Source organism: Stigmatopora argus, chromosome 11 (assembly GCF_051989625.1).
Source record: "Stigmatopora argus isolate UIUO_Sarg chromosome 11, RoL_Sarg_1.0, whole genome shotgun sequence".
NCBI lineage: Eukaryota > Metazoa > Chordata > Actinopteri > Syngnathiformes > Syngnathidae > Stigmatopora > Stigmatopora argus.
Window position 1 is genome coordinate 6,858,847 of NC_135397.1, and position 23,701 is coordinate 6,882,547.

A 23,701-nucleotide genomic window follows, 5' to 3' on the forward strand; every position below is an offset into this window, starting at 1 on the left:
TTTTCTTTGACAAGATTTATTCAAAAAAACACTTAGTCATTTTTTTCCCTAGAATATATGACTTAGAAATTTTAAAAAAGAAAAAAAAGACCATTGAGGGTCTTGGGTCTTTTTTTTCCACCAAGTGTTTAAAAAAAAAAAAAAAAATACAATTGTTGCTTAAATCTACTTTCAAACAAATTAAATAAAGTTTTAAAAAGAGTATCTTCTGTCTCACTTTGCCACCATGAGCCAGAAAAATCTGGACTTTACCTAGAGGGGAGGAAAGTAACATAATTAAAAGCTTGAACATCCAAGTATTCATCTCAATTAACAATAAACTTACCTCTCAGAAGACTGCCAGAGTTTGGAGATGCATAAACTTCAAGTGGGCAACCTGGGAATACCACCTGGTCCTTCAGAGTCTGGATATGGGCCTGACACGTGCAACAACAACAAAAAGCAAAAGTTATCATAAACTACAGAGACTGGAGATTCAACAGATAGTATTAGGTGTTTTTCTGGAACTAGTCTTACCTTAATCTGGCCCAGTAATCTCAAGGGTGTGACTGTTCTGGTGATGCAGGAAGAGCTGCGGGAAAACCTAAAATAGAAAGCAGAAGTTATCATAAATAGTGGAGAGAAACAATTACAGAGAAGTAGAAATCTTACAAGAAATTTAATAAATCAAGATAAAGAATGAAAATAAGTTATATCATAAATAGAGTGGAGAGAAACAATTATTACAGGAAAAGAGAAATCATACAAGAAATTTAATGAATCAAGATCAAAAATGAAAATAAGTTAGTGAGTACTCCGTGCTATTTTCCCTTTTCCAGACAAGGCGATTAAATACAGACTAACGTTAACAGCTAGGATAAAGTTGGCGTCACAATTTTTGTATAAATGATTTTTTTGTGTGAAAACAATTACAAATGGGAAATAGGTGTTTAGCTAGCACTCGCAGTGAAAACTATCATTTCATGCAACACGCCAGGTGCCTCTGGATGTAAGCTTTGAGTGAGTCCTTACCCAGAAAACTGTCCGTTGATGTCTCGGCTTTGTTAGATTACATTAAATGTCTTTCTACCCCACTCAATAATGGAGAGAAAACGGACAGTCCAAATCGGAGGCGTCGTCGTGACGCTAATGCTAAGCTAACTAGTAGTATACAACACACGGTTTGGAAAAGAAGCCCAAACTTAAATTGTCGACGGCGTGTTAAACTTGGCATTAAACTAACAGATTTGTTGGCGTTTTGGGCTCAATTGATTCCTAAAAAACGTGGTAAAAAATGCACTTAGGACAGTAAATTGCTCACCGCCTTACCTCGTCGGCGTGCTAGCCATCCGCCAGCGTCGAAAGGCTGTCTGAAAGGGCGCGATGCTGCGCATGTGCGTAATTTACGCACCTGCGCCGATAATAGGGGGTAACCACGCCCATATTGTCCTGCTAAATTGAATGTGGAAAAGACGGTGTCTTGCCTACCGAACTCCACGAGGGGGCTTGTCCTCCCAACTCAATGTCTATGTTTTGAAGATGACGTAGGATAGTCGTGATTTTTGTGGTCTTGATCCTATAAAACAGTGTGTCTCATATCATTATCTGAACCGCTTTAGCCTCACTAGAGCCTGAATGTATTCATACATTCATACATACATGCATACATACACTAATACCTACGTACATTCATTCATGCATAGTACATTCATGTATACATACATTTATACAATCATACATACATATTTACATTCATATATACATTTATATAATAGACATTACTTACTGTTTTCCCCCCAAGCCACCTATGACGAATGCAGACGGACACATTTTGACATGCTTGAATTCAATCAAAGGTTGTAATTTACTACCCAAAAATGTCTCGTGGCGCAGGTCAATAAGTCAATACCCAGTACTGCTGATCAAAAAGATTGCATATTAGTAACAGAGTACATTTTGTTTTATTGTACAATTATTTTGTAATAAAACCAGTAATGGACCAAACTGAGATACATTTTTTTTCATTGAGATGGATAAAGTAGAACAAAGCACATTTTCTTGACAGCACAGAAGTGAAGTCTGCTGATGAGGGAGGAATAAATAAAAAGCTGATGAGAACACAAGGTTTGCTTTTTCAAATCCTCAGTGAAACACCAAGAGGAAAGATCATGCACCTTCATTTGAATGTTACACATCTGCATTGAGGCGGCCCGATTGGTTAGCACGTTGGCCTCACGATCGGGGTCCTGGGTTCAAATACAGGTCGGTCTACCTGTGTGGAGTTTGCATGTTCTCCCTGGGCCTGTGTGGGTTTTCTCCCACATTCCAAAAGCATGCTAGGCTTTTTGGACACTAGATTGCCCCTAGGTATGACTGTGAGAGTGTATGGTTGTCCGTCTCCTCGTCGTCCTCGGCCGCCGGGCCGCCTACATCTGCATTGCATAAATCAAAATAGTCCCCCCCCAAATAGACTCCAGATTATCTCATGACAGGAGAGAAGCTACAGTGGCTTCTCACCCAACAAAAAGCACAACATGATCCTTCACCAAACCATGGTGGGGAAAAAAGCAAGCTCGTATGGTAACTTAACAGATAACCGAAGTGGAATTAAGGCAACACGTGTCACTGAGAGCCATCAGCCTTCTGCTCTCTTCTAACAAAGACCATAACGCTGCAACATGCATTGACAACAGGTAGTATTTTTCTATATTGCTATTGAACACACAATACACAACCAGATACTCAAAAATCGGTAAGATGGCTGAACACAAAATGTGCATGATTGCCCATTTGAGGGCAAAAAACAACAACAACCAAGACTTATGTAAAACGTGAGATACGTATTTTTTGAATTTTGGTTTATGAAAACGGGGGGGGGGGGGGGGGAATAAACATCTTTTGTGGTGCATATTTACATAACGAGCAAGAGTGAAGAAATACAAATGTGCAAATGTGACCCTGTGCAAGCACTCGTGTCAGCTCGGGACCGGAGAAGGAGAACAACACTAATCTCTCTCGCGTTCCCACTGAAGTGCTGAAACACCAAACTAGGAATCTAATCAAACACAAAAGAGGAGAATCTTACTAAGATATCTCTTCCATGTGCCAAGACGTCGTCGGTTTGAAGCGACCAACACCTGACTAGAGAATACATAAAAGTACGGTACACTTGAGTCAACAGGGAAACAACACTGCTTTTAAATACAGGTTTGTAGTATAAGAAGTGATAGCAACTTTAAAAGAGGAGGCTGTTCACATACAGAATGGAAGCTTGAGGCTCAGACTCTGTACAAATGGTTAAAAAAGCGAGCGGAAATGTAACAAGTGCATGTGCAAAAGTCCCCCGGCTTTTGACAGAAAGAGTTTGGAGGGTGACATCTTTGGATGACGCCGGGGAATGATCATTTTGGATGATGAAAAATCATCTGCTCGTCAAACTGCATTGAAAAGCGTTCCAACACTGCGTTGGTGAAAAAAAAAGGCAACCTGAAAGAAAGCAAGGCTGGAAAAAGGGTGTGGTTTAAAGCCCAGGTTAGGGATTCAAATTTGGGTCAGACTTCCAGATGACATTTTTAAACTAGTTATGCTCTGAGGGCGGCCCAGTGGAGGGAGTGGTTAGCGCGTCGGCCTCACAGCTCTGGGGTCCTGGGTTCAAATCCAGGTCACGTCCACCTGTGTGGTGTTTGCATGTTCTCCCCAGGCCTGCGTGGATTTCCACCAGGTACTCCTAGTTTCCACCCACATTCCAAAAACATGCATGGTAGGCTGATTGGACACTCTATATTGCCCCTAGGTATGGGTGTGAGTGTGCATGGTTGTCTACCTCCTTGTGCCCGCCTCTGGCCCGGAGACAGCTGGGATTGGCTCCAGCACCCCGCGTTACCCTAATGAGGATAAAGCGGTTAAGAAAATGAGATGGAGTTATTCTTTCAATTTGGGGTTTAAACTACATTTGGAATTTCAAATGAGGGTTTTTCAAACTAAAATTGGGGTTACAAACGTGGCATTGAGGGGGTCATATAATAGTTTGCTCATTGACCACATTAAAAGCATCCCAACACCGCATTGGTCTAAAAGAAAGGCAAACTGAAAGAAAATCGATTAATAAATAAGTGGACTTGGCATTTGAACTATAATGATCATTGGTTGGTTAACTGAGGGCTTGAAGACAAAATGGAAAACGATGTGCTTCCGCACTAAGGCGATGACGTCCACAACTGGAAAATAAATACACGCGCACACGAAACGTCTGTGACGATGAGGAGGATTGGCGAAGCAGTTGAAGCACGGATGAATCGTGTTCAGTCTGCGTCTCTGTCCTCTGCCGGGCAGGCAGTGTCCGAGCTCCAGAAAGGCAAACGCAACCTGACGGGCGACCGCATCGCTACGGCGGCGACGAGGCGGCAGCGGCGTGGTATTTGACGAAGGCGATGGCCGCTAGCTCTTTGCAGAACTCTTCCAGCACGATCACCCCCTCCAGTAGGGTCATGTGCTCGATACTGCAAAGAGCACCGCAATCAGAAGGCACTCCGGCGCCGAAAATTCTGCGCGGCTGTACGTACGTGACGCCTTCGGGCTCCAGGGACAACAACCTCTTCCTCACTAGGAGTAGTTTGGGGGTGAAGTCTGGGATGCGATGAATCCTTAACATGAGGTCGCCCACCACCTGACCACCGGAAACGAAACACTTGGAATTCCGGGAAATGAAAGCCTCGCTGCCCAAATTTTCTGAACTAACTCAATGGCCGTCATTAGCGTGCGATAGACGTCCAATCCAGCGATCCAACTCTCGTTGGGGGAGGAAGTGCACTCACCCTGACGATGACGGAGAACAAAGACCGGCACCCAGGAGCCAGGTTGATGTAAGGGTCCAGCAAGTACTCGTGCAGGTGGGGGTGCGGTAACAAGGAGAGTTTGGACAGAACTGCCGTCACTTGCAGGTTGACGTCGTACGGCTGAAAGACGACGAGGTGATATTTTGGCGTGAATAAGGTCAAGCTGCTTTTGACGCAAATTTTTATGTGTTTTTGTAGTACTCAAGCTGGGGGCTTGCTAAAGATGGCTTTATCCACTCATCACAACGACAGCAATATTGGGGTTTGCGATATGTACCATTTTAAAAATATTTATCGACTATCAAACGACATAACCTGCAGGTTTAGCGTATCGTATACTGACCTGATCTAGAATTCGCCCCATCCTGTCGAAGAGGACTTTGAGGAAGTGACCCTCAAAGAAGGGAAGCTCCAAGTTGCATTTCTCAAATGCTTTTGGGGTTCCTCTCCAATCCCAGCGCTGACAGACGCCGCAAAAGTCTCGGAACTGATGACATCAAACATTTTCCATTTGAAACATGCTCTTCCACAAAAATCCAAGATTCCAGAGTGCTCACCTGTCTGTGCGCGTCACGGAGGTACGTGTCGTAGCCGCTTCCTTCCACAAAGTATGACGACTTCGCCTCATCGGGCACCAAACACAAGAAGCTGCGCAGAGCCATGTTGGGAAAATTAGAACCCCAAACTGGCCTGACGGCAACATTTTGCAGTGGCTCGTGAACCTGTTGACGATCTTGTGGACTTCGGTTTTTCCTTCCGACTTGTAGTGGTCCGGACTCTGAGACGGAGAGGGGTTGAGCCAATCGGATGACAGTCTGCTGTCTGTAGAGAGGTCGTCGCCAAATAAAGGGTCTTCCTCCAGGTCGCTGAAAAGGAAAAAAAAATGACGTTATCATGGTGCATTTGCTCGTTTGCATATGAGATGTTTGTGTAGGAGATCCTTACACAGCATCGTGAAGTTGGCCGTTTTCAATGGGCTCTCGCTCCTCGGGAGGTTTGTTCTCCTGGTAGTTCCTCTCTTCCAGGTTACGCAGCACTAAACTGTGCAAGATGTGCTGGTTGGGCTTCTGGATGAGTTGCTCAAACAGCCTTAAAGTCATGATGCTGATCTGCGGATGAGAGCCAAGTGGAGGAATGAGGCTCAACCATCAGCCACATGCCAAATGTTTGCTCGCTGACGGCTATAGACAGCCGACAAAAGCTGTCACCAACCTCTGATATAATTAATCCTCCATTTTTCTGAGGACACCATGCACAAAAGCTCTGTCAGAGATTATTGGATCACTTTTGACATGAGTCACTGGAACGCTTTTTAGTGGTATTTTCAGAACAACGATTAAAGAACAAAGGATTCTCAACAACTCGGCGCTGAACGTCTCCAAAACCAGATAACTCATCCTGGACTTTCGACATAACAAGGCTGCTACATCGCCCCTGTATATTAAGGGTGAATGTGTGGCGCAAGTAGAGACTTTCAAATTCCTTGGAGTCCACATCTCTGCTGATCTCACTTAGGCGGCAAACACCACAGCACACATCAAGAAGGCGCAGCAAAGGCTACATTTCCTGAGAGTACTGAGGAAAGAGCAACTGATCACCAACATGCTGGTGACCTACGCGGTATCAGTGTGGCACTCAAGCTGCACAGAAGCCGACCAGAAAAGACTGCAGAGGGTGATCAACACAGCCCAAAAGATCATCAACTGCCCCCTACACACCCTGTCCAGCATCTACGAATCCCGGTGCCTTAGAAGGGCAGAGAGCATTATAAAAGACAATACACATCCCGGCTTCCACCTCTTTAACCTGCTGCCCTCTGAAAGGCGCTACGGAACTACAACTGCCAAGACAAAAAGACTCAAGGACAGTTTCTTCCCAAGAGCTGTCACCATACTCAACTCGAGTTCTGCACCTAGGACCTAATCAAGACTTATTATTACTACTTATACTTCTTATGTTGACCACTAATTTATCTATTACTATTTCGTGATTATTCATTTATCATCACTATATATTGATTTTCTATATGTAGAAAAACCATGGAACTCATCCTGGACTTCAGGCGGAACAACCCTGCTTCACTCTATTGACCTCACTTGGACTACTTAATTATTAATTTCTTATTTAGTGATTATTTATTTGTCTGTCTGTTGTTATTTGTGCACCATGTGGTGAAAGCTTTAAGTCTCATTATACTTGTATAATGACAATAAAAGCATTTAATTCAAAGACAAAGGGAAAGGCGTTTCAGAAATTGACAGAAGGACTGAAAAGTGATGATGACCTCATCTGAAAGGTGGTCACAGTGCTCGATGAGGCGGTGTCGGAGGGGCTTCTGAGCGATCGTTGACGAAGCCTCTGCCTCCTTCTCCTCCCCCAACAGGAAGTACACCATTTCCTGGAGCAGCGCCTCAGACGTCACCTGCCTGATGATCCTGTTCAGCAGCGCCGTTGACGTGAGGATGCCCACCTCAGACCTGCGGAACAGCAAACGGGCGTTGGGGAGCAAATTCTGACATAGAAATACAAAGCAGGACGGCTGACTGGAGACGGACGGGACTTACGTCTGCATGAGCTGCGGTTCCATAACACACACAAAGAATCTTTCTCGCACTGCCTTGGCCATCACAGAGGCCGCCGACTGAAAGCGCAAAACACAGCTCGTTTTTACCAAGTTTGTTTTAGCGACAAAGTTTACACTAGAAAGAGCTGCTAAAGACCTTTTGAGCCTCCTTAATGAGCTGGTCACAGTAATCCAGCCAAGAGAGGAAGGAAATGAGTGGCCTCTTCCCTGCAAACACTGCTGTGTCCTCCTTCACATTATACACATCGAGGCTGAAAAGAACAAACCAGAAAAGATCGGTTAACTACTTTACTATACAACAGTGCTGCTATAACCAATTTTTCCATACTAAACTAATCATCAATTGTTATTGCAATTCGTCGACTAAACAGCTATCAGGGTATCCATCGTTATATTGTGTTCACTTTTTTTCCAGCGTTTCGACTTCTTATGAAGAAAGTCCGTTGTTTTGAATTCCAGGTATCAGAGAAAAGTTGCTGTTTTCCCATGTTTTAAATAAACAAAAAAATAAGAGAATAATTTCTTCTTTTAATAAACAGAGATTTAACTTTTCTCTTTTTTTTTTGCAATTTAACAAAGAAAAATGACTATGAAAAATAAAATAGGTGAATATTTACTATTAAATACCAATGTTAGCGATAGACATCACACATTAGTCGAATATTTCCAACAGCATTGCTATTAATCAAGTTACTTCATGGTTATTGGTAAAAAGTAAAAATAAAAGTGTACCCCCAGTTGATAGACTCTACTGTCTCAATGTCCAAAGGGTCCATGGATGGTGGAAGGGCTTTGTAAAGGGTGGCCAGCCTGTCGGTCAAAAGCTCACAGAGCTCAGTGTTCTCGGTTAAGCACCTAGCAGCGGCAGGTTCTGGTAAGCTGACCAGCAGCATAAGGCCTTCACAGGCCTTCACCACGATCCTACCATCCTGAACAATGGAAAATAGGATGCAAATAAGAAGAAAAATAAAGCTTTTGTTCTAGAGGAGCATCTAAGTGTGAATGTTACTCACAGGGCTCTTTGTAAGGTTGAGTAGCGAGGTCACCAGATTATACTTATTGTTGTTATTGTTGTTTGGACTTGGGACCGAGGCAGCAGCTTGCGCCACCGCCTCACTACCCTCTACTTGTTCTTGACCTGTGTCAGGAGTCAACACGCCATCCTTCAGCCCATCCGTCCCACCTGGAGTCTTGTTCTCACTTCTCCTACTCTTATTCTAGAAATAAGAGCACAAACAAGTGTCCACCGATCACAGGTTTCTGCCTAATGAATGATTTTTGACAAGACTGAACTGTTAATCTTGATTTTTTTTCCCCACTAACAACATTCAGAATATCTTGTTTTATTGTAAAACATTGAAAATTACCAGTGAAACACGATAGAGTTAGCTGCACATACAGTAGTTCCCTAAAAAATTGAAAAAGCAAAAAAAAAAAAAAGCAAAATGCTGAAAATTTATTTGTATTTTTCATCCAATTAAGTGCCATTATGACTTCACTACCACATTAACAGAGACCGTTCAATGACGATGCTGTGTTTTAAAACGACATCAACGTCAGAGAATGAAGGACCACCGGGAAATCACAACCTACCTCGAGAAAGAAGTTGACTAGATATGGATCCTGCTTCAGTTTGGCACAAACTATACAAAGGAACTGAATTTCTTCATTTTCTGTAGGAGCGGCAGCCACGTCCCCGCACAGGCAGATCAGTTTCTGGCAGAAACAAGTTCAATGTGTTACACAACTCCGGGGGGTAAACTGCTATAAGCTAAGTGTGACTGACACAAATATTGCAAATACTCATCATCACACCTGGACTGGTCTGTGAACATTAATGTGTGGCAGGAGAGGTTGACGGATGTGTGCTAGTAGCTTCGTGTAGAAAGTTAGCACCTGCTGCTTCATTCCTGGAGGACACTAGTAGAAAAGCATCCTTCAAACAGCCATTGGGTTCACATCATACTCATCCTCAACATGCTCTACTGGAAACATCCCTATAACCGTCAAAATTCGTCATTGTCTTACATCTGCCTTGCCCAAAGTGTAAAGCGTCTCCAGGATCTTATGATGCAGGAGATACTCCATGCAGGGACCCGTCTCCCCAGATTCCCTTTCAAGCTCCTCCTGAGTCAGAATTTCCAGCATCTGTTCCAAATGGCATGGGATGTTGGTGTCAGTGACTGGCGCTTTGTCATCTAAGAAGGGAAAGAAATATGTAGCGATAAGGTACTAACCGACATTTTGCATCACGGAATCAGAGTAATCTTTAAAATAAATAATAATACATTTAAAAAAAAATCTACAATGATTATCTCAATGACTGGCTGAGCAAAAATGAGAAGATTATGTTAACTGGATGAGGATCATGCTTAGTATTAACTAGATGTGACTGCGCCATTGTTGCCTATTCCTTCATAATAGGGCGATTATTTTCCAGGTTTCCTGCAACAGTGCAATAATCTTTGGAAAAACTCAAACCGACAGCACACTTCACTCCTCTATTTATTCATGTTGCAGATAGATGTCAGCATGATACCTACATGTTGAAAAAGCAATAACTCTGCCCAGCAGGCCACAAGAGTAAGACGATAAACATACAGCTTCGTGAACAAATTGTGACATATTTTCAAGCATAGTAACCCAACAACATGCCTAAACAGCATTGGTTTTAAAGTTAAACGCTTGGAATGCCAAGCATTTAACATTCACTACTAATGGCAGAAGTGCAGATGTTAAAAAAACTGTGCATGATCATATTTTTGCCAATCATTTAAATAATTTCAAATTGATTGCTGAATCAATAACACCATGTTGTAAAATATTTTTTATATTTTACTTGAAATTAATCTTACCTGATGTTTCAATGTAATAATGCGTAATGGCCTTCCAGTGATAGACAAAGTCCTCCTGCAATGGTAGCGATGGAGCGAGCTGGGGAAGGGTGAAACGTAATGGATATCATTATAAAATGTGTTTAGCACAAGTGGGACTCTATTTGCGTAATGGCAAACTTTTATTTCACTATTGCAACACCAACGTAAAACCACGTCTCGCTCACAAACACCTAACATTAGCGGCTACCTAGCCACGCTCGCCAAGCCCCAGTAAACAAAAACAGCTGACATTCATGAGGACCAAATTGGTCTCGGAAGTCCAACATGTTTCGAGTAGTTACGCCAACTATGAAAAATAATAAAATGTATATTTTGCCCGTATTTCCCACGTGAACTTGCGGAAGTAAACGCGTGTTAGCATATGCTAGTTCGCTAGCTTAGCTTTACGAATGATACAGTCATGGTTTTCAAATACAGGTCAAATATATCATTTAAAAAACAAACAAAAATAAATGAGTTTATTCGTGCGCTTGCTTAAGACTTACCGCTTCCACTGCGTGTTGGAGAATTGACGTGAATTTGGAGAACATTTTGTTCTTGGACTGGACAATTTTCTCCCGAGAAGATCTAGAGAATTCCTCTATCTTCTTCCTGTTGCCGCCTCGATCCAGATTGGAACTTTCGTATAACGACCCTTGAAACGAGAGAATCCGTGTGCGTAATAAAACAATAAAACGTGTCTGACCGCGATACTTCGCAGGCCATAAGCGCGGTGGCTGTAAACAACAAGACGTCTGGCAAGTAGAGTAGAACCGAGTGAGCTCACTTTGGACACGGTGGCACTTGCAGCACCACTACCATTTTTGTCCAGCAGGTCGCGCTAGATTACAACAAACACGGTCCTTATGTGGACGATGTCCGATGCATACAAATGGGACAGAGATGTCTTTATTGTGCTCTATATTCTCAATTTGGCTAAAAATTTAGGGTTTTGATGGTGCGGGATGAACCACATTTAGTTTTGAGACGTAGAAAGGCTTCACTGAAGTCAATTTAGCCTTTTACGAAACCAGTAGTATAACGTTGATCCAGTTGACACTTTTGTGCAAATCAAAACGCGCAAGGCAACGCGATAGTAAAGTGGAGAAAATGAAATTAGTGTATCGATTTTGTTAAAAATAAAACAAGATGACCGCATTCATAACATCAAAGTCCATGCTTTACACAATGTCAGGCATTTTCAGGCTGATTTTCGGATTAAAATAACTAGAAAATGATTTATTAGAATTAAAAACGAAAGAAAAGTGATCTATGAATACAATATGTCCAAATTAGTTTGGATATAGCGGAAAACTTAAGAAACAATAGGATGCTGCCTTTTCCCGGACACGCCCTACTGCCACCGAACGTGCCATCCTCATCATCCTCATCATCTCCTCCGTTAAACAGCAGACCCCGTTGCCCATGCGTGCAAATAATCTAGAAAATGCCCGACGAAAAGTTCAAGTCCAGATCAAAAATTGCAGATCGAGCCATGTCCCAGTTCTAACAGAGCCGACCTTGCCTTCTGTTCATCTCTGCAGAGAAAGATAGTCTACCTACCCGGCATGTCCGCAAAAGGTGAGTGAGTGCCTTGTATTGCAGAAGCTTTCACATCTGAGGATGCAGAGGTAGAATTTCTATTTATTTGAAGTAAGAGGGAGTATCAAACACGAGTCTGTTTGGGAAGAAACCCATTCTCATCCACCAGGGAGCAATCCACCAACTGTGTAAGTAAATGGTCATACTGGCACCACACTACTGCAAGCTCAAATTTTATAAAACAATGTGTCCACCTTGTAATCTAATAGCAGACGTTTAAAAAAAACATTGATAGTAAAATTCTCCTAATTTGATCTTCACGTCTCATGATATTTCCCATGGATGCTCAATCACAGCATACTATTTTACTTCCAACTGCTTTAGCCAAAACTGTCATTAATCAATGGTTGTTGTTCAGCGACATCTCTGGTTTGAATCTGTCATATTAATAAAAAGAAAATTATACTAATGGGTTGTGGTACAGTGACTTGCTCTTGTGTGAATGCAGGTGGTTGAATGGAGCAGATGTGCTTGCACCTTGTTGTGTGAGTCATGGTTAGGATGATGGACTCATAACTGACTAGTAGTGATGAATTGATACTTTTGAGAATCAATATTAAGTCCCTGGGTATGTACTGACTTTCGTCCAGGAGGCATGGTTTTTTTGCAACTTAATAACTGAGTGACGTTAATAGTGTGTCTTTTTTTTGTTGCTCTGTGATTGACTGGTGACCAGTTCAATTCGCTACACCAGAAATCAGTTGCGTTTGGCTCCATCTTCCTTTGATCCATAATATAGTTCATTATGCAGTACTACTAGAAAACAAGGTGCCTCTGTAAAATAAACTACCAGAAGTTGCCCATTGTTTTCTCACAACACAAATGGCTTCCAACAGTCTGGTATGATTGTAGCCTTTAGACCAGGGGTAGGGAAACTATGGCTCGGGAGCCATATGTGGCTCTTTTGATGGGTGTATATGGCTCTCCGCTATCCTGTGTGGTAAAATATGGCAACCGCTGGTGAGAGACCTAAGTCCCTAACGCCTTTTTAATCATAATTTTTCTTCATTGGACTCTTCTGCATGCATACTCTCATTGATACTCGTTGATTAGAAACAGTGAAAAATGACCTTTTTTTACTTTCAAAGTGGTGAAATAATTAATTACTAATTAATAAATGCACACATTTTCATGTTTTTTTATTTATTTAAATTCTCAGTATGGCTCTCAAGGAATAATGTTGGGAAATATGAATTGTTTATGGCTCTCTTCATCAAAAAGGTTCCCGACCCCTGCTTTAGACTGACTGGATTTGGATGTTGTGGTTGTGGTGTTTGATTATTAACAAATTTGAGTTTTAATATTTTTGCACTTTTATCATTTCATTTGCCTGTGCAGGTGTGAGTGATGTTGTGTATGATGAGTATAAAATACCTTCCTCCCTGTCAAAGCTCTTTTATATATCTAAATATAGCTTGGATGACCTATTTGCATGGCCTTTCATGTGTTAAAGCGAATGTCTTCCTTTTTGATGAGTTCTGGAGATCGATAGAGCTCAGGGTCCGCCGCATGATATGACCTGATTAGTCTACTTAAACCACAGGAAGCCAGAAATTATTCATGAACAGCAACCTTGCATAGACCACGAAATGATTTTATATCATCCATGATGATGAAACAATACCAGAAAAAAACATTCTCGATGTTTTTACATGAGATGATCCAACATTATGAAAGCTTGCTCAGGTTTCTCGCTCTCGGCATTAGGTGAAAATCTATATGTGGGCTTTCAACCAAATTTTGATGGTAAATACAATAGCACAAGGGAAGCAAAAAGTTGAAAAAGTCGCTCTTAGGAGCAAGCTTAAAATGATGGGCCTCATTCCTTCAAAAGGCAAGTGTACCAGCCATCACTGTACTCTCAGTCTTTGTTTCACTTTCTACGAATCTCTTTCTATCAATACAAGGCCATTGGCTTTTACCTTGGCAGTGTTTTCCTTCCATTAGTGACCTGATAAAAGTGCAATACTCCCCTGTGGCCCCGATGCTCTATCAGGGTCATCATATTTCTACTGCGCTAATGTATTTCGGACTGTTTTTTCCTTTTATTTTTAGAGAATGTATTTATTTTTCTTCATGAAACCATCCTCACTGAATACTAATATTTAATTTGGCTATTCATCTGTGTACAGGTTTATTAATCATGTAAATCTTTCAGATCAGTTCCATCACGGGATCTTCAACTAAGAAGAAATCTGGCATCCACAATGTGGGCCAATGTTTTTCATTCCATTTCCATTTTACCCTCTACTGGTCTGCAAAATGTTGACTTGTCATATTTTATTTCATGTAACATCAACAGTCCTTTGGGCCGTGAATTGCAGATATGAAGCACTTTTTATTGTTAGTGCTACAGTAGGAAGACTTGAAAACGAGACCATTCAATGGAAAACCACATTAGAGATGTTAAAAGGCAATAATGTACAATTTGCTACCATGCTTCCAATTTCACGTTGATAAAATGTAGTAAAAGATTCACTTTTTTGTCCTCTTAACAGAAGAAAACTATCCATATTTTCCAGAGAATGACTTCTATCAGATTTCATCTGATAGTATTTGTAGCTCAGCCTCTCAATATTGTGATATAATATCCACCCAGAGCTTCCTGGTACCTGCTTCAAGTACAGATTCCTTAGGAAGGGTTGCTGCACACTTTATGTATTGCACTTAATGTTAAGATCAATGATGGATTAAAAAGGAGGCTTTATCTTGCCGTAACACAATATACCGTCTCCTCCATAAGGGACTATTGCAGAGAGTGCCGCACGCATCCCTTTGCATCAGCACTTTTCTCAATTTGCGTGCGTTGCATGAGGGGGCTCGTGAACGCGCGTGTGCAAGTGTCCTGGCAAAAGCGTGAATAAATCATGAGCAGGGAAGGAGTGTACGCCGAGCTGGACGGGGCAGCGTTTGTCTGCGATTGTCTGTAGTGTGTTTTGAGATGGGGGAGAAGAACACAGGGATGCAAGAGCAGGGCTACGACGGGCTGTGCAACTACGCCCAAAAAATCACCTCCTGCTTCGGACTGGATGGTAAGCAAGAAAAGGATGCTGTTTTTGCAAGGGAAGCTGTGAACTGTCTCATGTGGGTGTCTTTTGTGTGTCCAGATATAGATGGGTTTCATTCTGAGCATGCATGTGCTCCTATGTGCGAATGTGGGACAATGTGTCGTAGCTACATTTGTGCAATGGATGACAGTTGGAGGGCAGTGCCACCCTGCAGCAGAGCAGCATGCTCTGAGCTAGACTCCCATCAATGTCTTTATTTGTATTCTTCAAAGACTCAGATGCTAATTTCTAAGTTTGGATGTGTTATCAAAAGTATATTTGATACTATTGAAATGAGTTCATGACAGAGTTGTTAGGCTTGATGATGTTGTTGATGATGACGACAGGGCCTATGTTCGATTATTATATTATTATTATTAATATCTGCCAAATTGACTATTTACTTTATTTACTATTTTTATTAATTCATATATTCTGTGTGGTTGTTGGGTCAGATTCGGGATGAGCAATGTTGATAAACACTCAGCCAGACAGGCTTTTACCAGATGAAAGAAAGTTGCCATTTTAGATAGCTATTAACTTCAATGAACACGGTCAGGTTTTTTTTGTTGTTGTCTTATTTCCATACTTTATTATTGTTGTCCCTGAGTGTCAACTTTTTTTTACCACCCAGTTAGGTGACACATCAGTGATCAGTCTCAGGCGCAAGGTCACATGTTGCCTTATACACTGCTTTCAGTAGATGATAATAGAACCACTTATCCACTATCTCTTCTAAAGAATCATCTTCAAGATGATCTGTTTTGTACAAGTTTCTGACCCTGTTAAGAGTCAATCTGTCATGAAAGTGTTGGATTATCACTGCACCATCCTTATTTTATCTATCTTTGCACAAACTCACCAGCACTTCTTTAAAACCAACATATTGGTCAGGGTACTTCTAAAGCAACCTCTTGGCATGGGTGCTTTATATGTTTTTAAAGTGTTCCATACAGAGATATAGGGTTGTAGTTTCTGTCAGATGTGTAAGAAGCAAAGCAAACCTGATGTGGGAACTACCTAGCCCCACCCAGAAGATAATCATAGGCTCAACGTCAGCCATAAGCAGCTTAAGGTCCCAGTCTGGTTGGTCTGAAGACACTCATAGACTTCTTTACCAGTGTTTCACAAGACTCTACTTGCAACAGTGGGTCTTGTCTTACCTGATGTTTTACTTCTCCTGCGCAAGGTGGGAAATTTTTTGCTTTTATCGTAGATATTACCAAAGTGGATTGCGCCGGATTTTATGGCATTGGAGTTCACCCTTGTCTTGGATTTGGACTTGCCTAAGCGCTGCTCTTTCCTCATGTCGAAAGATTGCCTGCTAAAGGGGAAGAAAGCCTGACCCCTGGACACTGGCTGACCTCTACCTGGAGTGCTTCACCTGCCTATGTGGCACGGTTGAGAGGGATCAAAGCGTCATGCCCACTCTACCTAACCTCGACAGCCTGGGAAAGCTATGCAGCTCCAATCACAGCCAAAATATAAACCATGTACGGTTGAAACGTAAGAACTCCATCAAGCGCATGTCCATCATTGAGGATGGCCACGTGGCCGAAGTCCTGTACCTGATCCCTAAGCAATACATGGAACAGCTACCCTACCTCAACCCAAATGACTACTATCTGAGTGAGAAGCTGCATGATTTTGCTTCAGGTAGGAAGGGCTAACAAACTAAATATGATCATTCCACTGAAATAATGTCACACATCTAATCATCCAGTTATCATACTGAGTTAAAATCAATAACAGATAAGGCAATGTCTGTTTTTTTTCTAGAGTTCTGGCTTTAAGCTCTCCTGAAGTAACCGTTGAGTTTTTTACTCACGTAACAAATTTTAAATTGTCTGCCAAAATGGGATGCATCTGTGCACAAAATATACTGTATTTGACAAGTGTCAGTGCAACTGCTGAAAAGCAGGCAGTAAGTTAATCACCTGGAGTTACATAATATGCTCCCACAGCATACGTCAAGAACTGATGCATTTGGCCAGCAAAACATGACCAAACGACATGGTGTCTTACATCAAGATTATAGGAGGGAATGAGTGCAAATTGCGATTTCCAAACTTTCTGCACACACTTGGAATGCATGCTAGATGGATTAACCTGTGTTACTTGGCATATTGGTCCAATTTGGACGTTACGATCAGATGGTGTGTTTGAGTTGATTGACGTGACATCTTAAAAATTCATCAATTTGTAATGCGTCAGTACAAAATGCTTTTACTGCATTGTTACTGTTATAAATTGCTCGCTGTGTACTCAGCCTGATAGTCGATTTCTGAAATAGTTCTTGTTGACAAGATCCACACCCAGCAATAATTTGAAAGATTTATTTCATGGTGATAAATAAACAATGTACAAACCTTTCATCACTTTCACAGCCATCATTGTACAGGATGTTTGCACTACTTCCATCCTTAAATGGTTGTGTATTTTGTCACTTACTCGTTTTAGTGGGTTGTTTGGTGTTATATTTGTCAGTGAGTAAAAATGAAACCATTACACAGCAATTTTGATTTTAAAGCATCAAAACATTCAGAAAGTCACAGTTCAAAGTAGGACAAAAGCAGTTGCAGTGTACAGGATAGGCAAGTGTTCCCTCATGTGCTCTTAAATGGGATTCAAAAGGCCCACTAAGCATATTAATTCAACGCCCATGCTAGAGGTCATTGCCTTTTGAACTATGAATTTAAACGACCCTTTCATAGAAAGCACAACCTGGTCAAAGCAATAGGATTACTAACAAAAATCGTCCTTTAGAACCTCCACAGACTTACTTGATTGTTTACACTTTGAGGCAATCCTAAATGATGCAAATATACAAATGTTTTTATTTAATTGTTGATGGCAATAGTTGTTTATTAGCTTTAAAAAATATATATATTTTGGCATGGCCAACAAACAAATAGCACACATGACTGTGCATGCAAATACATACTAATAGTACAGAAACCATGCATTCACTGCACAAAATTAAATGGATTTTTAGCAACAATATGCACACTTGCATTTACATGAATTGAAATCTAAAACATAGTGTGTCATCTCGTTGAGAAATATTATACTACATGAGTAAGTAATACTCTTCTGTGCTTTTTAATCTTTTGTTTTCATTTGTACTGTATTTATTCCTATGAAATGTGAAATGATCTGAGGTTACAGGTTGTGTGTTTTAAGTAATCTGCTGGGGGATTTGGGGTTATGGGTTCAGTTCTCATAGAAGCAGCAGCAGCCACCAGATTGCTGCAGTGAGGAGGTGGCTGACACAACAGAGGGACAGAGTGAGGGAGTAGAGGGAGGAGTGGGCAGAGGAGGCGGAGGAGAAAAAACAGGGATGTAGCAGCAAAGCAGGCAGTCGGAGGCAAAGCCCTCACTGTAGCAGTGTTTTCAGGAAGAAAGCATCGAGCATCTGCACCTCCCCCTTGCTTTTGCTTGTCTTGCCACTGTACAAGAATCCAGCGGTTCCTATGTCATTGCTGAAGGATACTTCAACACGTCTCTTTTGCTGATTTTTTTTTGGATTCCGATGGTCATGGTCAAAGAAAAAGGTATTGTCTAGTTAGTGGTCTGGGATAAGTATGCCTTTGTGAGCTTGTGGGAACCAATATCTTATAATGTCACTTTTTGTAGGGCAAGTGTTTCTGACAGCTTGTGTTGTGTGTGTGTTTGCTGGCTCTAACTTTGAAGGAACGTGTTCCCTTTAAAGAATGCATTGGCTCTACCATTATTAGCACACGATATATGGGATGGACTCGGTAGGCTTAGTTTGGCAGCATCGGGTTTTATGTAAATGTATGTCGGAAGAAAGCATCTGGCATTGTATAAAGAAAGGAGGGTGACACCGTATGGTGAATAATGTGCGTGAAGTGTTTCAGTCAATGAGATACAGCTTCCTATTCAATGCAGATGAAACTATGAAATATCAAAAAGTGGACCACATCTAGTGAAGCACATTGCGCAGAGCTCTCTCTTTGCCTCTCCCTCTGATGCTGTCTGCAGCCGTTTCCATGGTAACCATCCAAAAGGTACACTCCATTGTCAGCTGTGGCCTCATTCATAGCACCCTGTTAAAAAAACAAGGTGGTTCTTCCCACCTACAAGCAAGGTCACTATGCAGAAGATCAAGGACTGAAGCATATATTTATATTTAACATTGCATGTTTCTGTATACTGTGATCCAGGGTTTGATGTTATTGTTTGTTTGGAATCTGCTACAACAATAATCTACCTTTTCTTTTATTTATTTAATTTTTTTTCCCTTGTCACAATAAATTGATCAGCAGTATGTGGTAAAAAAATAAAAGATCTTTCCCATGTCTAAAGCAAGGTCACGTTTAAAAATGATCTTTGATTTAGCATCTGTTATTTTCCTTAAATACTCTCAAACATTGTCATCCGTATGTGCTGTGTTGTAGTAAAACAGATTTTCTAAGTTGAGTTTTTAGCCTGTGCAGACTGCTTTTTTTTGCTGTGTGTGGGTGTTATGTGATATTTCTGAGGTTCTTTGTCAGGAAAAATATTTCCTCAACCAAAAAAAAACTTCACTCATTTCTTGACCCACAGAAGTGTGTAGGTTTATTTATCGAAACGGCGCTCTCCAGGTAGAAGGCCGCGTCCACGCCTGAAATTGTCGTATTGATGTGGGCACAAGCGGCTACAGATTTGAACTGATGCTTCCCCATTGGAGATCTGTCAAAAGAAGAATTCTTTTTTTGGTTTCACCATCTAAATTCAAGAGCATTTTTTCTTTTCAGGTCCACAATAATGTTATTATTATTATTATTTTTAAATTTCGGGCATTTTTTTTTTCATATAGAAAGAAAGCTCAGTAGGAAGACCCTCTATGGCCAGGTGGGCTTTACCTTCAGCTGTTCATAGCCACCTAACTGAAGAACACTATAGTACACTGAGAATGGTGCATTACTAGCTAGAAATTGCAGTGTGAGCATTTCCTGACTGTGCAGGTGGCTGCCCTGTTTTCAGTACGAGGCAAAAGCCTTAAATAGTTATTAATTTTTCAACGTCATGTGTATTATGAATCAGGGATGCCCTCTTACTCTCATATGTGTGTAATTGTAATACTACCTGGTTGAGATGTAATTTATTTCCTGCAATTCTCTCCACTAAGCTGAAGATTTAAACCGATGTAACGTAACTGACATGAATGAATTGTAAGGCATTTGTGTCTTATCTTTTAATATGTCTGATGTCTATTCTCTGACAGCAGTGTTAATAACCTCTTTCTCCAACATGTAGGCAACATGCAACACATCCACACACACGCTGTCCCATTGAGACAATGTTTGTATAGATGGCACACTGGGCCAGAAGATACAGATGAGATAAGTGGTAAGCCAGGATGTGAAAGTCACTGACCTAAATGAACAAGTTAAAACAACAAGCTAGACATGAGAATATGAAACATTGTGCTCATCAACAAACATCCTCTTTGCCCGCCATCTATGCTCTTATAACAGGAAAAAAGATGGTGGCGTGTGGATCATCATTCTGTATTCAAAAGCTAAGAGCTTTTATCATTGCCACATAAACAAGCTTAGTGGTTGTGTGCTTTGGGAACCAACTATTGTCTCATTATAGATGGGGCCAATAGTGGAAGTCCCTCCAAATGTTGATCAACAATTGTTGGCTATTTGACAAATAGCAAATGCTTTGCTTTCTGCTAAATCATTATTCAGAGCCAACTCCCCAAGGAGTAGTTCAGGGGGTCTGGCGGAGTGTGATAGGGTCCCCCCCATGTGTTTGAAGTGCTTTGTCTTGGGTGCTGGTAGCGGTACAGAGATGATGCCTGGCAGTCATACATATTCATGGTGTTGAGGGTTAAGAGCTCGTTGTTATGGCTGGTGATAAAGAGCCTTGCAGACCCTCCCCCATGGACCGACACGTACATCTGACCTTGCATTGGGATTTAACTGTGTCTTTATAGGTCCTCACAGTCCTGTAAATATGGCCATTATTGGAGGTAACCACATCTAGAAGTAGCTAGACTACAGAAGCCGTAAATATGCAGAACGTATATTGGCTATTTTCACTCTAAATATAGTGTCTATACGTATAATGTTAATTTTTAGGTACAAATTTCCTGCAATGTATTTTTGTTTTCTTTTATTTTGCTAATGATTAAGATTTTATCCAATTCATAGCATGTCAGAGCTAGTTTAAAGGTTAACTTTTGTTGTGAAGAGACTCTCAGGGCAAAACATTCCTTTCCCATAACTGAAATTGTTTAACATCCTGCTGATGCACAGTGTAAGTTGAGGAATTTTTATCCCCCTTACTGCTAGAAATCTAATATTCCCAACTCAAGTGGTTCAAAGATACGGTATTTGGCTTAAGAGCAGACTTGTCAGGACAAACCTGAGGGGGGTGCAGGAGCATATCTCAGCCAACTATGAGCAGCAGGCGAGGGATGCCCACAACCCAAATTGATTGCCAACCAATCTCTGAGCACAAGTAGACGGACAACCATTCACACTCATAGTTACGTTCAATTTAGACTGTTGAACTGGCATAAAATGTATATTTTTGGGATGTTGGAGGAAACCGGAGTACCCGTAGATAACCCACGCAGGCCTGGGGAGAGCATGCAAACTCCACACAATTAAGTAGAAACAACAGTATTTTTTGCAGGTTGCAAGATTAGACATTGCTGTTTTTCCTCCCTTTAACCCCTCCACAAAATACAGTTTATAAATAAGCATGGTCGTTGTGCTTTCTATGTGTCTAGGCCACGCCTTCTACGCTAGACGTCACACTTTCCTTCATCCTTTGTGTAGATGTCAAACAGAATGCCCTCACAAAATAAGGTCAAGAGCTCGCTGGCCAATAGAGTGGATGAGAAAAGCGGTCACATCTGGAGTCTTATAGTATGGGATGCAACCTCTTTGTCTGATTTTATTACCAACATTGGCATACTCCTTTGGGGATGTTGTCTGTCTGTGCCCGAAATGGTGTATATTTTACAGTAGCAAAATGAATATTTGATCAGAGCTTTCCTCTCTTGTCTGAAGTCCTGGTTCCCTGCTGTATTAATTCTAGCACGTGGCATTCTGATGAATTTAAAGTTGTATGTTCCCACATTATCACTGCTAATATCGTCATTTACCAGCAAGGTGTGAGACTAAAGAGTTTCCCTGTTATCCCTTGGTTATTGTCACCATGGCAATGCTCTGCTTTTTTATGAGTGAAGGGTAGAAGGGCTTTAGGGGTGAGGAGAGAAAGCCCACCGTTTATGATTCTTCACCAAGCTTCTGCTGTTTTTTGCTTTATCAGCACAATGGTTGTGTGTGTGTGTGTGTGTGTGTGTGTGTGTGTGTGTGTGTGTGTGTGCGTGTGTGTGTGTACATTGTATGTTGAGGCTCATATTAGTCATGTTATCCCTCCATGAAGAGAGACTTGGTTGTACTTTACACAGGAACAAATTTGTTTCTGCTATATGTTTGAGTCAGTTTTACTTTGCTGGATTAGCAGTGTGCAATATTCTTACTTATTTATTGTCTTATATAACACATTCTTGTAAAGCTACGATCAGGACGACATCTAAAGGTTGCAATAGAGAAATTATTTGACATCTACCATCGCAGATGCCAGCAAATGATTTAATATGCATTTATTTTGCTGGCTGCTGCTGCAAGTTAACCAAGATGTCACTAATGGTCTCAAAAGTTCCATGTTCCAATCTGCTTGTTGCTAAAGCTCTTTGTGTGATTTGAAAATTTAATAGAGTTTGCCGTAGCGTGCCTTTGCATAGCGTACGCTTTGCTGAAGCACACAGCAATTTAAAATACCGCAAGCAGGCCGCATTGAAACAGGAAAAACTCAGCACACCCTTTCCAATCCAAACCTTGGTGTTTGATCTTGGAATCTTGCAACATTAGTAATGTTGGCTTTCTTCATGGAAAAATCATTGCCAATTCGGCAATTATTTTTTCACGTGAAGTAGTCACTGACGAAATTACGTACCTTGCTGGAATTGTGTAGATTTAAGAAATCAAAAAGTACAATACCACTGAAGCTGATTTTTATGTTTCTCAAAATCTAGAAAAGGTTTAGAGTATTGAACTTATTATTATTATTATTATTTTTTGCTGTTGTCAGAGACCCAGATGGCCTGTGGTTTTGTTTTGAGGTGCAATGTCACACTCCGAGATGCTGAGACTTCACTGTCTGGTTCATCCAGAGATGACTCATTGCCCTGCTGAGCGTAACTACATCAGAAAAGCGGTGCCTGCCTCTTAATACCCACATTCTTTCCTTCCATGTCTTTATCCTCTTTGCCATTTTCTACACAAAGGAAGCTTTGTAGGACTGAGACACTGTTCCAATAGTTTTAATGGTTTATTTTTCCACTTGAGGATGACTCAAACACCGATGAAATGTAGCAAAGTCTATTTTACTCCATCATCGCGAAAGTACTGAAATCACTGAAGTGGAGGTAGTGGAACTGTCGGGTGATAATTTTAGATATTTACACTTTTCTTTATGCTTTTACAGCTTCATGAGTCATAATGAGAAATGCATTTAAAGTGGGTGTGCATATGCGAGAGTATGTACGAGTGAGTGAGGTAAAATCCACGTCTTGGTGTGATACAATTTCCTTGAAAATGGCAAGCATTGACTTAAATTGATCTGATTTTTACAGCAACTATGCTTAATCTGTAACCGACAATGCCAGCCAATTAGTTAAAGGACACTTGTGGAAACCTGATAATTGGTGTGAGGCCTGGTAATTGCTGTGAGGGAGTCCAGGTGCAG

The 23,701-nt window shown here is 41.2% G+C and overlaps 2 protein-coding genes and 1 long non-coding RNA gene across 26 annotated transcripts in view; 1 reads left to right on the forward strand and 2 right to left on the reverse strand.

Moving 5' to 3' along the window:
• Window positions 1-63: 63 nt before the first annotated feature.
• LOC144085033 (uncharacterized) lies at window positions 64-1,860 on the reverse strand. 3 transcript variants are annotated; one of them, XR_013303991.1, is made up of 5 exons: window positions 1,766-1,860; window positions 1,309-1,555; window positions 517-571; window positions 326-416; window positions 64-252 (listed from the first exon to the last, which is right to left on the reverse strand). It is a non-coding gene; the product is annotated as an uncharacterized LOC144085033 (long non-coding RNA). The 3 variants fall into 3 exon arrangements; XR_013303990.1 differs by having other exon boundaries at window positions 1,309-1,854; XR_013303992.1 differs by having other exon boundaries at window positions 1,301-1,854.
• A 2,040-nt stretch (window positions 1,861-3,900) lies between these two features.
• On the reverse strand, window positions 3,901-11,105 carry fhip2a (FHF complex subunit HOOK interacting protein 2). The gene is made up of 17 exons (XM_077613990.1): window positions 10,781-11,105; window positions 10,254-10,332; window positions 9,427-9,596; window positions 9,214-9,318; window positions 8,992-9,114; window positions 8,412-8,615; window positions 8,131-8,327; window positions 7,535-7,649; window positions 7,379-7,455; window positions 7,099-7,291; window positions 5,760-5,923; window positions 5,537-5,680; window positions 5,372-5,462; window positions 5,158-5,301; window positions 4,794-4,934; window positions 4,542-4,645; window positions 3,901-4,478 (listed from the first exon to the last, which is right to left on the reverse strand). The coding sequence occupies exons 1-17, from the start codon at window positions 10,823-10,825 to the stop codon at window positions 4,364-4,366; spliced, it is 2,211 nt and encodes a 736-aa protein (XP_077470116.1). The 5' UTR covers window positions 10,826-11,105; the 3' UTR covers window positions 3,901-4,363.
• A 507-nt stretch (window positions 11,106-11,612) lies between these two features.
• ablim1a (actin binding LIM protein 1a) overlaps window positions 11,613-23,701 on the forward strand; it is a 28,017-nt gene continuing 15,928 nt past the window's right edge. For 5 of the 22 annotated variants that reach the window (XR_013303987.1, XR_013303988.1, XR_013303989.1 and 2 more), the window contains exon 1: window positions 16,023-16,579. Coding sequence is in view for 19 of the 22 variants with exons in the window: in XM_077613982.1 (XP_077470108.1) it covers window positions 16,345-16,579 (235 nt within the window). In the remaining 3 variants the exon portion in view is untranslated. Of the gene's footprint in view, window positions 11,856-14,679; window positions 14,909-16,022; window positions 16,580-18,243; window positions 18,478-23,701 lie in introns of those variants that run through there. The other 17 variants (XM_077613970.1, XM_077613975.1, XM_077613974.1 and 14 more) reach the window with 10 other exon arrangements.